This window comes from Pongo abelii, chromosome 6 (genome assembly GCF_028885655.2).
Source record: "Pongo abelii isolate AG06213 chromosome 6, NHGRI_mPonAbe1-v2.0_pri, whole genome shotgun sequence".
Lineage (NCBI taxonomy): Eukaryota > Metazoa > Chordata > Mammalia > Primates > Hominidae > Pongo > Pongo abelii.
The window spans coordinates 150,242,736-150,258,361 of record NC_071991.2 but is presented as its reverse complement, the minus strand read 5'-3'; the positions used below and the strand labels follow the sequence as shown (position 1 = coordinate 150,258,361).

Sequence of the window (15,626 nt, the reverse complement as noted above, 5' to 3'; positions counted from 1 at the left end):
GCGACACAGCAAGACTCCGTCTCAAAAAATAAATAAATAAATAAATAAAGAACATAGGAGCCAGCCTGAATGAGCTTCACTTGGCAAAATCTGGGACAATTTAAGCAATAGATAATAACCCACTGACAACAATGAGGACGGCATAATGGATTATCATTCTTTGAACAGAACGACAACTCATACAGACAATAAACAAATGAGGCCTATGGATAAGTTCTCCCTTAAAATAAAATGTTAACTAATAAATGGAGACAGAATAATCAAGTTCAAAAATCACCATTGTGCAACCATCACGATAACAAGTAATTCAGGCAAGAATCACCCATGGGCCAGGCACAGTGGCTCACGCCTGTAATCACAGCACTTTGGGAGGCCAAGGCGGGTGGATCACTTGAGGTTAGGAGTTCAAGACCAGCCTGGGCAACATGATGAAATCTCGTCTCTACTAAAAATACAAAAAGTTAGCCGGGCATGGTGGCTCATGCCTGTAATCCCAGCTACCCATGAGGCTGAAGCAGGAGAATCCCTTGAACCTGGGAGACAGAGGTTGCAGTGAGCAGAGATTGAGCCACTGCACTCCAGCCTAGGCAACAGAACAAGATTCTGTTGGGAAAAAAAAAAAAAAAAAACAAGAGTCACCAATGGATACTTAAACTAATGGGTGAAAGTTTAAGAATAGAGTACTTACATAAAATATTTCCCCACAAATGACTTTTTTTTTTTTTTTTTTTGAGACGGAGTCTCACTCTGTCACCAGGCTGGAGTGCAGTGGCCCAATCTCGGCTCACTGCAACCTCCACCTCTCGGGTTCAAGCGATTCTCCTGCCTCAGCCTCCAAAGTAGTTGGGACTACAATCACACACCACCACACCCAGCTAATTTTTGTATTTTTAGTAGAGACGGGGTTTCACCATGTTGGCCAGGCTGGTCTGGAACTCCTGACCTCAGGTGATCCGTCCGCCTTGGCCTCCCAAAGTGCTGGGATTACAGGCATGAGCCACCGTGCCCAGCCAAATGACTTATCAATTAGTGCCCAGCCAAATGACTTATCAATTACAAAGAAAAATAGTAACTGAACCGTGAAGAAACCTCGTGGACGTCACCCTCTCCAAATGATGCAAGTGAACTTCATCAAGAGTGAGGCGAGTTCCTATCTCAAGCCTTTTGATGGGATGCACTAAGAAGGATCAACAGGACTTCTGTGGTAGTCCTGACAAATATGCATATCCTGTATCTATCACAGAGAAACACTAGGTAACAACTGGCTGTCAAAAATGCCAACATCTTGAAAGACAAAAAAAGGTTAAGATATTATTCCAGATTAAATTAGACTTAAAAGACATGACACCCACCAGATGAAATGTATGACGCTGGATGGGGAGGTCTTTTATGGGTGACATTCCATAAAAGACATGAATCCGTACTGTATATAGGATACTACTGTATGTATGTTAAATTTTCTGATTTTGATGATTGGAATGTGATTCTAGAAGGGAAAATGTGTCCTCAGAAAGTACGCATTCAAGTATTTTGATATAAAAGGATATGATCTCTGCAACTTACTCTCAAACAGTGCAGGAAAGTAATAATAATATGTATGGACATACAGAGAGTGACAAAGCAAATGTTAACAGTTGGTAAAACTGGAAGAAGAGTATACAGTAGTTTTTTGTTCTCTTCCAGCTTTCAGTAGATTTGAAATTATTTCAAAATAAGTTGAAAAATGCAAAAGACTTCATTTAAAAAGTTTGGCTCAGAGAAGTGAGACTGGAGTTGTGAAATATTCTCTGAAAACTACGCAGCCTAGTCATTCCTTTAAATAGATGAAGCTTTATTTTTGGACTCAGCAGATCCCTTTGTCCATATTGCCCTGGCCTCCAGCACACCACTGCTTACTCAGTCAGTCTCGGGCTTTACCTGAGGAGGGTTCAAGGACACTGGGATGAAATCTATTTGCAAAAAATACTGTTTATCACACTGTCCAATAAATCATCAGTGCCCACTATGTATAGCTCAATGTTTTTACAATTTAGTACTACAAAAAAAGGCTTTTTCACCCAAGAAACAGGTATTTCTCTTGATTTCTGATGACAGGAATTACATAACTATGACTCTTATGATGTCAGACAGGAAGACTAAGGTCGAATGTGCGGACCAACTTCAGCAGCCACTGGGCTAAAGCTCAGGGTGACTTCCTAGGTCCGTTCTTTTCCTTTGGCTTGGTTATTTTTATCTGAATTTTACCACTTTTTGTCCTATTTTGAGGCAAAACTAAATCCAAAAATCATTTTAGCTCTCTGGGAAATGTAAGAACTACTGATGTGCTCAAGTTGGTAAATTCGGGCTCCTTCAGGCTCCTTCTGGCCATACACTGGATATGGGGAATTCATATGGAGATTCCCTGCCACCGTTTCTAAGTCTTGACACCAACTTCTGAAGCATGACTTTGGGCCACGAAACAATGATCTATAGAAGTTGAATCTCCAAGTTAGCCAAGTTACATTAATCACTTACCTCAAAAGGTCAAAACTGAGCACGACATTTTAGGTATTTATAGCAAGAAAGATGAGTAAGGTCCACGACTTACTAATCTTAAAGGTATGACAACTCTGTGAGCATTATTTTATTGCTACTACCAAGAATTCCTTTATATTTTAATAGTTCTGCAAGACTAAAACTACAAAGCAAAAATCTCACATGCAAATGTGGAAATGAAAAATACTTTCACCCACTGGTTTCACTCTTGACACAACCAGACCTGAGGGGACATGAGGTGAACCCATTGGGGGAGGGCATGAGATAAGGGTGTCAATAATTGAGGGAGCGGAGTTGTAGTATCAACAACGCTGATTTTGGCTTGTGTTTTAGGTAGAAAAGCAAGTTCTAAAATAAAGAGCTACAAAGCTTGATATGACGTGTATTTCAAAAAGAATTCACACAAGCAAAGAGGATTTTTCCAGTCCACAACCACTACTGGTTGCTTCAGCAGCAAAAAGAAGGAACTATCAGTAGGAGATGGACTGTAGCAAACTAAAGCAGGCACCCCCACAAGGTTGTCAAGGAAACCAAACCAAGTGCATTTTTCTATAGAAAAGAATCAAGGGTAAGGTGAACATGCCATGTTACATTTTGTGGCAAAAATGATTAAAATCCCTTCTTGAAAAAAATCGGTAAGAGACCAAATTTACTTCCAGGCTATTTTACTAAGCACTACATCCATAACGCAGGCAGGCAAGCTTGTATTCCCAAACTACCAGCTACGTGGATTCAGCAATCACCTTACTACAACCAGCTAACTTGGGCCACCGATATTTCAGGGCATTTCCTAAGAACTCTCTTTAATAGCTTAACGGCATCGAAAGAAGTGGTCACACTCAAAAAGTTAAAAACAAAAACCTCTACCACAATTCCACAAACATGCTTTCCCAAATTTAGGGTGTTTTCCAAAATGGAGTCTTTTTAAACACATCATTTTTCAGCGAAAAGGCAAATCTATGCAAACCAAAGCGACAGCTTGGCCTGAGTGTGCCATTTCATACTGGAAAAGCGCAGGGAGGGCAGTAAAAAGGGTATCAAGTTGGGAGATCGATGCTGTTCTCTCCACAAGTAGGTGGTAAAGAATCCTCAGCCAGGAGGAATGACACGCACACGCGGGGACAGAACGAGGGCCAGTGCTGAGAACGCTGGAAAGCAGGGACACCGTTCGCTAGGAGGTGAGTGACGTTAAAGGATCTGCAGTGATCTGTGCCTCACGCGGGCGAATATTCCTAGGAGGGGAGAACCCGCGCTCCCGGTGTCCCTCAGGGTGTCCACCCCGCCGACGGCCGGAGCCGGGCTGCGGGTCCAGGGGCCCGGCTACGTGGACAGGGGAGGCGAGGAGCGCCGGGCTCGCTCAGAGTGGGCACCGCGTCCCTACCCTCCGTGCTTTTCCTCTTGTGGCCCTTCCCGGCGGGGAGGACGGGGTTTTACGACGTCAAGGCAAGGCTTGGAGGGAAGCGGCGGCCTGCGCCCCACCTGCCCAGGTGATCGCGGGGCTCAAGCCCGGGGCGACGGACGCAGCTCGACCTCCAGGCGAGGTGGACGCCAGGGGCCGGGAGCGGGGCCGCGGAGGAGCGGGGGTGGGCGCCGAGCTGCTCTTACCCGGTGCCACAGTCCACCACGCAGGGAGGCAGGGAGCCTGCCATGCTCGGGACGCGCGGCGCTCGGCCCCGCCGGCCGCCCGGGAGCGCCCCGCCGCTGTCCGCTCTGCCGCCCGCTCGCCCCGCGTGCCGCGTCTCCCGGGAGCCTCCGCAGCGCCGCTGCCTGGAGCCCGGATGCTCGGCGGCCGACACGTGACGTCACTCCCCGGTTGGCCAATCAGAACGCGCGCACGCCCCGCCTCCCCCCCAACATCCCCCCACCCCCCCTCCGGCGCGCCATCTTTAGTGCTGGCAGCGAGGCTTCTTGGCCCCATACGTCCAACCTTGCTGCTGGAGAGATTGGGGTTTATTTTTAACTGACTTACATGAACGTGACCCCATTTCCGAGGCCTGGCGCCTTTCTCATCCTGTAAGTCTTCGCTCGAATGTCACCTTGCGAGACAAGTTGTTCCTGATCACCCTGACTAGGTCCCCTACCGGTACTGTATCCTCTGTCTCAACAATCTGTTGGTTTCATTCCTAACCCTTAAAGCAAAGTGTTTATATTTTTATATTTATGTATTTGTTGTCTGCCTCCCCTACTGGACTATCAGATCTTCTAGGATAGGGCTTGAGTCTGTCTTAATCATTGTTGATGAGCAGCAGGTGCTTAGCACAGTATTTGGTGTATATGTGGAAGTGCCCAAATGTTTGTTGGATGACTGAGTAACCTTCCCCATATAGCAAAAAAAAAAAAAAAAAAAAAAATTAGTTGGAATTGGCCGGGCGCGGTGGCTCACACCTGTAATCCCAGCACTTTGGGAGGCTAAGGAGGGTGGATCACAAGGTCAGGAGTTCCAGACCAGACTGGCCAACATGGTGAAACCCCTTCTCTACCAAAAATACAAAAATTAGCCAGGCATGGTGGCGGGCGCCTGTAATCCCAGCTGCTCGGGAGGCTGAGGCAGGAGAATCGCTTGAACCTGGGAGGCGGAGGTTGCAGTGAGCCAAGATCGCGCCATTGCACTCCAGCCTGGGCAACGGGGCTAGAGTCTGTCTCAAAAAAAAAACAAAAAAAATTAGTTGGAATTATTATACTTAACACTGCCTAAATTTTTCTAAGAAGAAAAATCTGCAAAACAAATGCTTGGCCAGCCTTAAGGAATGAATGACCTTAGACTGAGTAAACCACACCAACATCACTCCTGGAAAATGTTTTCAAGTGTCAAAGATGGGATGATCGCCCAAAAGTTCTTACTGAAACCAAAGAAGGCAAACACCACCTACTATACCACTTGCCACTTGCTTCCTGCTTCTTGCCCAATCGTAAATTCTTGATACTAATTTTTTAGGAGCTTTCTGGAAACATGTATTTTTTTGTCTTGTTTTGTTTTGTTTTTTGAGACGAGTCTCACTCTGTCGCCCAGGCTGGAGTGCAGTGGCGCAATCTCGGCTCACTGCAACTCCACCTCCCAGGTTCAAGCAATTCTCCTGCCTCAGCCTCCCAAGTAGCTGGGATTACAGGTACCCACTACCATGCCCGGTTAATTTGTTGTATTTTTAGTAGAGACAGGGTTTCATCATGCTGGCCAGACTGGTCTTGAACTCCTGACCTCGTGATCTGCCTGCCTCAGCCTCCCAAAGTATTGGGATTACAGGCATGAGCCACCACGCCCAGCCAAGACATGTTGTTTCTACAGGTACTGAAAACATTGTGTTTTTTACCTAGAAGTAATAGATACGTTGACCACTCCTATGTAACCCATCATCATTTCTTTTTTTTAACTCATAAGTACCCATTAAGGCCCAGACCTAGAGAATGTTCAGGAGAACTGAAGAGAGAAGCAAATGGGAGGAAAATAAAAGGGAGTAAGTGTGGAGGAATCCCAGTTTAGAAGCCCAAGGCTGGGGTTAAAGATTGGCTGGCTTGCTTTGTGTTTTACCAAAGCCCTGCCTTGGTCCCTTTTCTTTTTCTTCTCTTGTTGCTTGTTTCTTAGAGACAGGGTCTCACTATGTGGCCCAGGCTGGAGGGCAGCGACTATTCACAGGCACAATCCCACTACTGATCTGCATGAGAGTTCTGATCTGCTCCATCTCTGACCTGGGCCAGTTCACCCTTCCTTAGGCAACCTGGTGGTTCCCCGCTCCTGGGAGGGTGCCATATTGATGCCAAACTTAGTGCTGATCCATCATTCTGGGTGGCACAGAACTCGTGGGCTCAAGGGACCCTTCCACCTCAGCCTCCCGAGTATCTGGGACTACAGGCAAGTACCACTGCTCCCAGCCCGGCTCCCATTTTTTTCATGGCCCTAGCCTAAATTAGATTAATTCTAAATTACAGACTATTGACACTGCCATGTCTTTTATTTTATTCACTTAACAAACATATATCAAGTGCCTACTGTGAGTCAGGCTTTGTGTTAGACTGAGCATGCAACAGTAAACAGGATGTTCAGAGTATCTCCCCACGACAGTCCGGTGGGAGATAGCAACAGTAAACAGGCAATTACGATACAGTGTAGTCAATGCTAAGACAGGGCAAGTCCAGGGTGCCCAGAAAGCCATAGAGGGGCTGACTTGGGAATCAGTAGAGACTTCTCAAAGCAATGGTATTGAAGCTGAAACCCAGAAGGTGGGCAGAGTAGCTAGGTGGAGGAGACTGTAGGGTGGAAGAGTGTTTCTGGGATGGAAAACATGTACAAAGCCCAGGAAGAAAGACCTCAAGGCTTGTATAGGACCCAGCTACTACACCAGGGAAGAAGCCTTTACAGGAATTTGGGACTGGCTAGTAATAAAGGGTGTGCATTTTCAGAGAGCATCTTCTCTGCATAGGACTTTTTGGGATTGATGGCCACGGTCAGCAGCTGGTAGAAAACAAAAGATTTCCTGACCTCAGTGATTTCCTCTAGATACCACTAACCCTTGATATATCAAGGATGTTTTGTAGGCAGATAACAAAACCTAACTAAAAGTGGCACAAGGAAAGAGCAAATTTGTTATCTCACACAATAGGAAATCCAGTGACTTCAGGATAATTTGACCACTCGATGGCATCATCATGGGCCTGTACGTTCAGCTCTGCTAGGGCCCTGCATGTTGTCATTTGTCCTCAGCTTATCCCATGCAGTGTTGAGACAGCTGCAGCCCCTCCATGCACCAAAATCATGATGGACAAAAACAGTGGAAGAAATGCCCCATCCTGATGCCCTTTCTCAAAGGGAGTGGGAGGAAATGTTTCCAGAAGTTCCCAGCTGCTTCTCTTCTTGTGTCATTAATCAGCTCTTTTTCTATTCTTTTTCTGGGTGGCTTCAACAAGAGATATTTATGCTCTCACAGTTCTGGAGGCCAGAAGGCCAAATGCAGGTGTCAGCAAAGCCATGTTCTCTCGAAGACTCTAGGGGAGGATCTGTTCCATACCCAGCTTCTGATGGCTGCTGGCAACTCTTGGCATTCCTTGGCTTGTAGGTGCATCACTCCAATCTCTGCCTCCATCATCACATAGCATTCTCCCTGTGTCTGCATCTTCACATGGCATTCTCCTTATAAGGACACCAGTCATATTGGATTAGTGCCTACCCTAATGACCTCATCTCAACTTAATTACATTTGCAAATATCCCGTTTCCAAATATCACATTCACCAGTGCCAAAGGTTAGGATTTCAGCATGTTTCTGTAGAGACACAATTCAACCCATAATTCCAACCTATGCCAAAAGCAGTCACTGGATGGTTTATTCATATTCATAAATATATAGCATTGCCAGCATCTAATGATGTTTATTCCAAGTTCATTTGAGAGTGGTGCTGGGATGAGGCAAGACTCAGAATAGTAGTTATGAAATAGTCACACCTGATATACTGAATTGACTTAGATTATTGAAGAAGACCCCCTTGGGCTGGAGAGGGGCCTCATCTCCTCTGAAATATATGGCTGCTAATACTGACTGAAATTGGGTTTGATCAACAAGAAGAGTAATGGCCATTGTGTGAAGACACAGCACTGTCTTGTGAGAACACAAGAAGGCGGCTGTCTGCGAGCCAAGAGGAGAGGCCTCACCAGAACCCAACTCTGCTGGCACCCTGATCTCAGACTTCTAGCCTCCAGAACTGTGAAAAAAATAAATTTCTGTTGTTTAAGCCACCCCGTCAATGGTATTTTGTCATGTCAGCCTGAACAGTCTAAGACAATTCTCTGTATATTCTTCTGTGTTATTCCTCTTAGATTGTTAACTCCTATACATCAGAAACTAATTGCATCCATTTTGACAGTGCCTAGGGCAAAACACCCACAGAGGTATAAACCTCATACTCTATAAGAAGCACTTCGCGGGGCGTGGTGGCTCACACCTGTAATCTCAGCGCTTTGGGAGGCCGAGGCGGGTGGATCACCTAAGGTCAGGAGATCAAGACCGTCCTGGCTAACATGGCGAAACCCCGTCTCTACTAAAAATACAAAATTAGCCGAGCATGGTAGCACATGCCACCAGCTACTCAGGAGGCCAAGGCAGGAGAATCACTTGAACCCAGCAGGCGGAGGTTGCAGTGAGCTGAGATCGCGCCATTGCACTCCAGCCTCAGCAACAAGAGCGAAACTCCGTCTCAAAAAAATAAAGCACTTCAAGTACTATATTAATTATATTGCTAAGGAGGTTTGCCCTCTTCAATATACTTTACAAAATTCCTGCTACTAAATGCATATTAACCTAGGAATCTTTTCTCTGAGTAGCTCAGCCTGCTTTCTGATTTAGCCTTAAATTCAACTTGTCATGAGAGAAGTGTTTTAGTTGGCTTTTGTCAGCAGGAAGAAGCATCTCTTTATTGTGCTTCTACCCAACAATGGCATCCTACTCCATCTGCTGCCAACAGTCAGAAACATGGAAACCAGAACACCTCCCATATACAATTCCGCATCTCCTCTAGCGGACGATGTGACCGTTTCACAACTACTATCCCAAGTACTGCCTCATATCAGCACCACTCTCAAATGAACTTGTAATAAACACCATTCACTTCTGGCAATGCCGTATATTTATGCATATGAAGACAGCTTAAGAACAAAATAATCAGGGCTTAGAGAGTATCTATCTAATGGGATTTAGTGCATGAGTCCCCAGACGATGTGATCTTAATGTCCTGCGTTTAACTAGTTGTGCTGGGCCAAGAAGGAAAAAGAACCCAAAAACTAACGGCTGTCTTCAAAAACTGCCCACCCAGCAGCTCTGCGAATCTTAGATCTCAGAGCTGTAGGCAAGAGCAAGCTGTGTGTTCCCTGTTGCCATGAGAATGCAAACAAGAAAGGAGTACCAAAAAAATTAGAACCCCGTTCCTTTGAAAGTAGCTGGCATTCTCCTTTAAGAGGAAGGGTCTGTCACTGGACTCAATGGGCCTCGCTGATGTCTTGGCAACAGCAGGAGAAAATGGTCCAAGCAAGAGTTCATTGGCCGGAGTGTGTTGAGTGTGTTCAGAGAGTTAATAACAGACCCCAAACCACAAGTCTTAAGAAAATTACCCAGAGAACTGAACGTATTCAGACCAACTCTGCTATGTTTTTGTCTCTGCCAAGGGCAATTACTCAGACTGTGACCCTCCATGCCCCCTTCTCGTCTTGCTTCCCTCCTATACCACTCAGCTGCCAAGCCCTGGTCATTCAGCCCCACCACTTCCCTTGTGTCTCTGTCCCCTGCTTTTCATTCCAACTGTCGTCTTGCTCAACTGCTCAATAGCCTCCCACTAGCCACCCTGTCTCCAGGCTTTTGTCTCTACAAGACATCTTTCAGGAAAATTATACTGCTATGAGGGACATCATGACAGAATGCCAGAATGTATGTATTATGTCAGTCTTCTTTCCCTACAACCATCAGTGGTGTGTTATTCTTACGAAATTTGGTCCAAACCTTTATTATGGCATTCAAGGTTCTCTAAGATCAGATTCTAAATTACCTTTGCAATCTCATCTCACATTATGCCCCTTGGCACATCAGGACATACCAGACCACACACTGTTCTTCAAACTCTCTGTATTGTCAGGTGTTTGTGCAGGCCTCTGAATCTAGAACATTCCTCACCTACCTCATTCTCATCATCCTTCAAAACTCTGTTCAAAGCTTCACTCATCCTTCCAATTTCAATTCACATCTGCTTCATTTATTCAACAAAATATGCTGAGTGCTTCCATGTGCCTCTCATCAGAAACAATCACTGATTCTATGCCCACTACTCAGAATCCAGAGATGAAATCTGGGGAGCTGCATTTTAATAAGTTCATCCACGCTACCAGACAATATTTAGGGTTTGAGAGATAAACATAAAATTCTAAGCCCCACAACTGACTGAACAGACTCCCTCTTGGCCAAGGGGACCCCAGAGAAACCTTGAAAGCTGAGTTCCTAGCCATAATGGGGTGTGATATGGTTGGGCCCTGTGTCCCCACCCAAATCTCATTTTGAACTGTGTTCCCATAATTCTCAGGTGTTGTGGGAGGGACCCGGTGAGAGATAATTGAATCATGGGGACAGTTTCCCCCACACTGTTCTCATGGTAGTGAATAAGTCTCACGAGATCTGATGGTTTTATAAGGAGAAACCCCTTTCTCTTGGCTCTCATTCTCTCTTGCCGCTGCCATGTAAGAAGTGCTTTTCACCTTCTGCCATGATTGTGAGGCCTCCCCAGCCATGTGGAACTGTGAGTCCATTAAACCTATTTATCAGCTGCGAAGAGTGTCTCACGCCTGTAATCCCAGCACTTTGGGAGGCCAAAGCAGGTAGATCACCTGAGGTCAGGAGTTTGAGACCAGCCTGGCCAACAGGGCAAAACCTCGTCTCTACTGAAAATACAAAAATTAGCCAGGCGTGGTGGCGGGTACCTGCAATCTCAGCCACTTGGGAGGCTGAGGTGGGAGGATCGCTTGAACCCAGGAGGCAGAGGTTGCAATGAGCTGAGATCGCGCTACTTCACTCCAGCCTGGGTGAAAGAGTGAAACTCCATCTCAAAATAAATAAATACATACATACATACGTACATACATACCTATTTATCTTCCCAGTCTCAGGTATGTATTTATCTGCAGCATAAAAACTGACTAATACAGGGTGAGAGGCTGGACTTGGCTGGTTACACCCCCTCCCTTTCTAACTGCCTTTTGACTTTCTTCCCTAAAGGTAAACAGAAACCAGGCCTTTCAAAGATGCCGCCACTGAGTTCAACCAAAGGCTAGACTGCCACCCTTCCCTTTTTACAGTTTGTACACAACTGAACAGCATTCCTTCCTGATAAGAGACCACCAACCACGGAGCGGTTTTGGCCAGTCTACACAAGGTGCACAGTGAGGGTTTTCCAGTCCTCTGCTTCACCTTTTGACATCAGTGTCCTGAAAATTCCACCCTGAGATCATGCTTTTAATGCCACCATTTTTTAAACATGGGACCCAGGGGGAAGCATGAAGCTCAATTGCACATGCACCTGTTTCCCGTCTCATAAATATTCATGGCTCCACCTATAGCTTATTGAATATGTGTATTCTGCCACTCCATTCAGCGTAAATCCCTGTCTCTTCTTCCAACTTTCAAAGCGCCTATTTCCAGCTTCTGGCCAGAGGCTACGCTTCCCAGCCTGTCAGAATGGGCCCCCTCCAGGCTGCAGCCCTTTTTGAGAAATAAAGCTCTCCTTTCCAATGTATGAACCTCATCATTCTCCAGTTGACAGTTTGTAACAATTTCCCATTCAATTCTTATGGAGAACTGAGTTACAATAATATCTTCATTTCCAAAGCATTTTCAGCACACCATTACATTTAATCTTCCTAACATTCCCACAAGGTAGATATTATAAATACCTCTCTTAATCAAGTAAGAAAACTGAGGCTCATACTTTGAAAATTAGCCTAGATTAAAATTTAATTTTGTTCTGAGCACCTTCTTTAGGCTCTCTTGACAAAACAGGAACCGCGAAAGCATTGCAAAACCAGCATCTGGTAAGCAGAGGTAGAAATAGATGTTAGAGCCAGAAAGAATCTCAGTCATCAGTCCTTCAGACTAACCCAGTCTTTTTATCATTTTACATACACTTTTCTACTTTTGAGCTCTTCACCTTGAATGTTGTCTATTTTCAGTAACAAATGCCCATGAACTCCCATCAGGCAATCACTGTATGTCCTAGAGACTGAGTGGTATCCAATCAAAATTAAACTATTTTGCCAATAGGGAGTGAAACTGCTGAGTAGCATAAATTGGACTCCAGGAAATCTGGACACGGCATACTGCCAAAAACTAGGTCCAAATGTTTCTTGCCATTGTGCAATCTTACAAGGAACAGGTTTTGGAGGAGTTGGCTTTCCAAGGGTCTCTCCTCTCCTTATTGATGTTCATTCTAGAACATTATCAGAAGCAGGACAGCGGGAATTCTCATGTAATTATAGTAGAATGAATGAAGCAAGTCTATGTCATTACAAAATTATCTTCACCAGATATTAACTTGGTCCATTCAAGCAGAAGTTGTGCTGGAAAACTAGGAGGTCACAGTGAATGGCGGGGAGCAACAGAGCAGGCACAGGATGCAGGGAGGTAAATGGGAACCCACACTTGCTGCCTTAGACTGTTTCATTCAGCAGAAACTCTAGTTGCAACAATGTGTATCTGAAAACTGGGTGCAAAGTTACAGTATGTTTCTGAGAAAAGACCTTTTATCAGAGGAGTACCAGTCCTTTTAAACTATCAGGCCCAGAGAGGCACTGAAATGAAACAGCGATCGCGCCCTACTCTCCACTTTTCGAGCTATGTATTCATGTCTTGAAACAGCTTACTATTGCCACAAGTAGCTATAAATTAACCCAATAATGCCACACTGGACACTGTAACCCACAACCTACAGCTTAACAATGTAGAGCCCATCAATAGTTTATTTGATGTTAATGTAAATTGTTGGTAACAACTCAGGAATTGCCTTTTTTTTTTTTTTTTTTTTTGACATGGAGTCTCACTCTGTTGCCCAGGCTGGAGTGCAGTAGTGTGATCTTGGCTCACTGCAACCTCCGCCTCCCAGATTCAAACAATTCTCTTGCCTCAGTCTCCTGAGTAGCTGGCACTACAGGTGCCCAACACCACGCCCGGCTAATTTTTTTTTTTTTTTTGGTAGAGATGGGGTTTTACCATGTTGGTCAGCCTGGTCTCGAACTCCTGACCTTGTGGTCTGCCCACCTCAGCCTCCCAAAGTGCTGGGATTACAGGTGTGAGCCACCGCACCCGGCCAGGAATTGCTTCTTTTTTCCCTTTAAAAATCCACTTGTGGCCAGGCGCGTTGGCTCACACCTGTAATCCCAGCACTTTGGGAGGCTGAGGTGGGCAGATTGCTGAGGTTAGGAGTTCGAGGCCAGCCAGACCAACACGGAGAAACCCCGTCCTACTAAAATTACAAAATTAGCTAGGTGTGGTGGCACATGCCTGTAATCCCAGCTACTTGGGAGGCTAAGGCAGGAAAATCACTTGAACCCAGAAGGCGGAGGTTCTGGTGAGCCAAGATCATGCCATTGCACTCCAGCCTGGGCAACAAGAGCAAAACTCCGTCTCAAAAAAAAAAAAAAAAAAAAAAAAAAAAAAATCACTTGTAACTGCTGCTAACCTGAGTGCAGATTCAGGGCACCTGGAATCTACGCTGTTGAGATGCAGTCCTCAAACTTGGCCCAAATAAACTCTCTATTTAGATTAATTTTGCCTCAGCTTCTTCCTTTTAGGTCAGCATTTCCATGTCTTACCCCTCTATTTTGTGTACTTGCCTTACACGAAAAAGTGCAAAGTAAATTATCTGCAAGAGTAACTTGCAGAACAACATATGGCCACTGAGTTCCTGATATCTTGAGCTGACAGTTAAGGTAAAAATGATACTGTATTTTTTTTCATTCAACTGTCACTTCATTAAAGATGGTAGAATTAATTACAAATTTAAACTGTAACCTGGTCATCTTTAGTCAGGCAGCAGGTTTTAATTAAGGCAAACTGCTTATTCAGAAGTGATCGTGGAACTCAAATGCAGAGTAAGAAGGATGAGAAACATCTGACTTTGTGCTTTCAATCTATGAAATAAACTTTTCATTTTTAGGAGAGGTAAATTATAACTTCAGTAGACGCAAACAGTCAACTGTTTCCAGCTGTCTCAATTGGGATGGCTACATTTACATAACTGGCTGTGCTTGAGCCTTCTTTGCCAGAAGCTTTAGGTCTTCAATGCACTTGGCAATTGTCTCCTTTTCCTGCTGTGCAGAGATGCTCTGCACCACGTGCTTCTCCACCCAATTGATCATGTGCTCTTGTTCCTTTCAATGCATCATGTTCTGCACAGATATATGATAGTCCAGGCGATTCTTTGCTTCCTTACATACTTTATACAGTAGTTCCTGGTAAGTAACCTCCAAAGCCATAGCAATGTTATTCCTCTGCACATCAAAAAGGTAATGGCGCTTCTGAACTAGTGCCTGCTGTGACTTCTCCAAATCAATTGCATCCCGGATCTGTTTGATGGGAGCCTGCTTCGCCTCTTCTAGTTGGGCAAGTTTTTGCTCATTGAGTTTATCAGCAAATTCTACAACAGAGGCACCAAATTTTTTAATTGCATAGACAAGTAACCCTACTACTGATATGGTCGAGAAGGTCTCTGCAATAATCACATATATTTCTTTGGATAAAGCATACAAGATAAGCCCAGTTCCGAGCACATAGGGTCCTGTTACACCAGCTTTAAGATCAAGAAACTTGAAGAATTCCTCAAGGATCAGTCCAAGACGAACTTTTCCTCCATTTTCAGGAAAAGGTGGTAGAGGGGCAAGGTGTGGCTGCCTGGGTGAAAGGTCCTTGTTGCCCACAATACCCCTGGACCCAGGAAGCCTGCATTCTTCAGAGAGGGGGCCACTGTGGCAGTGGCAGAAAGTTCCACCCAGGACAGCATGGTCAGCGAAGGTCCAGGCAGCAGTCTTAGCATCCCTGTGACCCCGACCGGAGACTCTGTCAGGGGCAGGAGCAAGATGGCCGCTCACCAATACTGTATTCTTAATCCAAACTTTTTTTTTTTTTGAGACAGAGCCTTGCTCTGTCGCCCAGGCTGGAGTGCAGTGGCGCGATCTCTGCTCACTGCAACCTCCTCCTCCTGAGTTCAAGCAACTCTTCTGCCTCAGACTCCCGAGTAGCTGGCACTACAGGTGCCCACCACCATGCCCGGCTAATTTTTGTATTTTTAGTAGAGATGGGGTTTCACCATGTCGGCCACGCTGGTCTCAAACGCCTGACCTCAAGTGATCTGCCTGCCTCGGCCTCCCAAAGTGCTGGGATTACAGGCATGCGCCACTGCACCTGGCCCAAACATTTTTTTTTTTGAGACAGAGTCTCACTCTGTTGCCCAGGCTGGAGTGCAGTGGTGCAATCTCCACCCACTGCAGCCTCCGCTTCCTGGATTCAAGCGATTCTCCTGCCTCAGTCTCCCGAGTAGCTGGGACTACAGGCACCTACCACTGCACCCAGCTAATTT

The 15,626-nt window shown here is 45.4% G+C and overlaps 1 protein-coding gene, 1 long non-coding RNA gene and 1 pseudogene across 6 annotated transcripts in view; 1 reads left to right on the top strand and 2 right to left on the bottom strand.

Annotated features, from left to right (window-relative positions):
* ACTR3B (actin related protein 3B) overlaps nucleotides 1–4,315 on the bottom strand; it is a 1,031,695-nt gene extending 1,027,380 nt beyond the window's left edge. For 2 of the 5 annotated variants that reach the window (XR_008527331.2, XM_054560037.2), the window contains exon 1: nucleotides 4,141–4,284. Coding sequence is in view for 2 of the 5 variants with exons in the window: in XM_054560037.2 (XP_054416012.1) it covers nucleotides 4,141–4,184 (44 nt within the window). In the remaining 3 variants the exon portion in view is untranslated. Of the gene's footprint in view, nucleotides 1–3,916; nucleotides 4,102–4,140 lie in introns of those variants that run through there. The other 3 variants (XM_002818703.5, XM_054560038.2, XM_054560039.2) reach the window with 2 other exon arrangements.
* A 93-nt stretch (nucleotides 4,316–4,408) lies between these two features.
* Nucleotides 4,409–11,801, top strand: LOC129060524 (uncharacterized). Its single transcript, XR_008527333.2, has 2 exons — nucleotides 4,409–4,618; nucleotides 11,276–11,801. It is a non-coding gene; the product is annotated as an uncharacterized LOC129060524 (long non-coding RNA).
* A 2,479-nt stretch (nucleotides 11,802–14,280) lies between these two features.
* Nucleotides 14,281–15,050, bottom strand: LOC100454195 (ATP synthase F(0) complex subunit B1, mitochondrial-like; annotated as a pseudogene).
* Nucleotides 15,051–15,626: the final 576 nt, after the last annotated feature.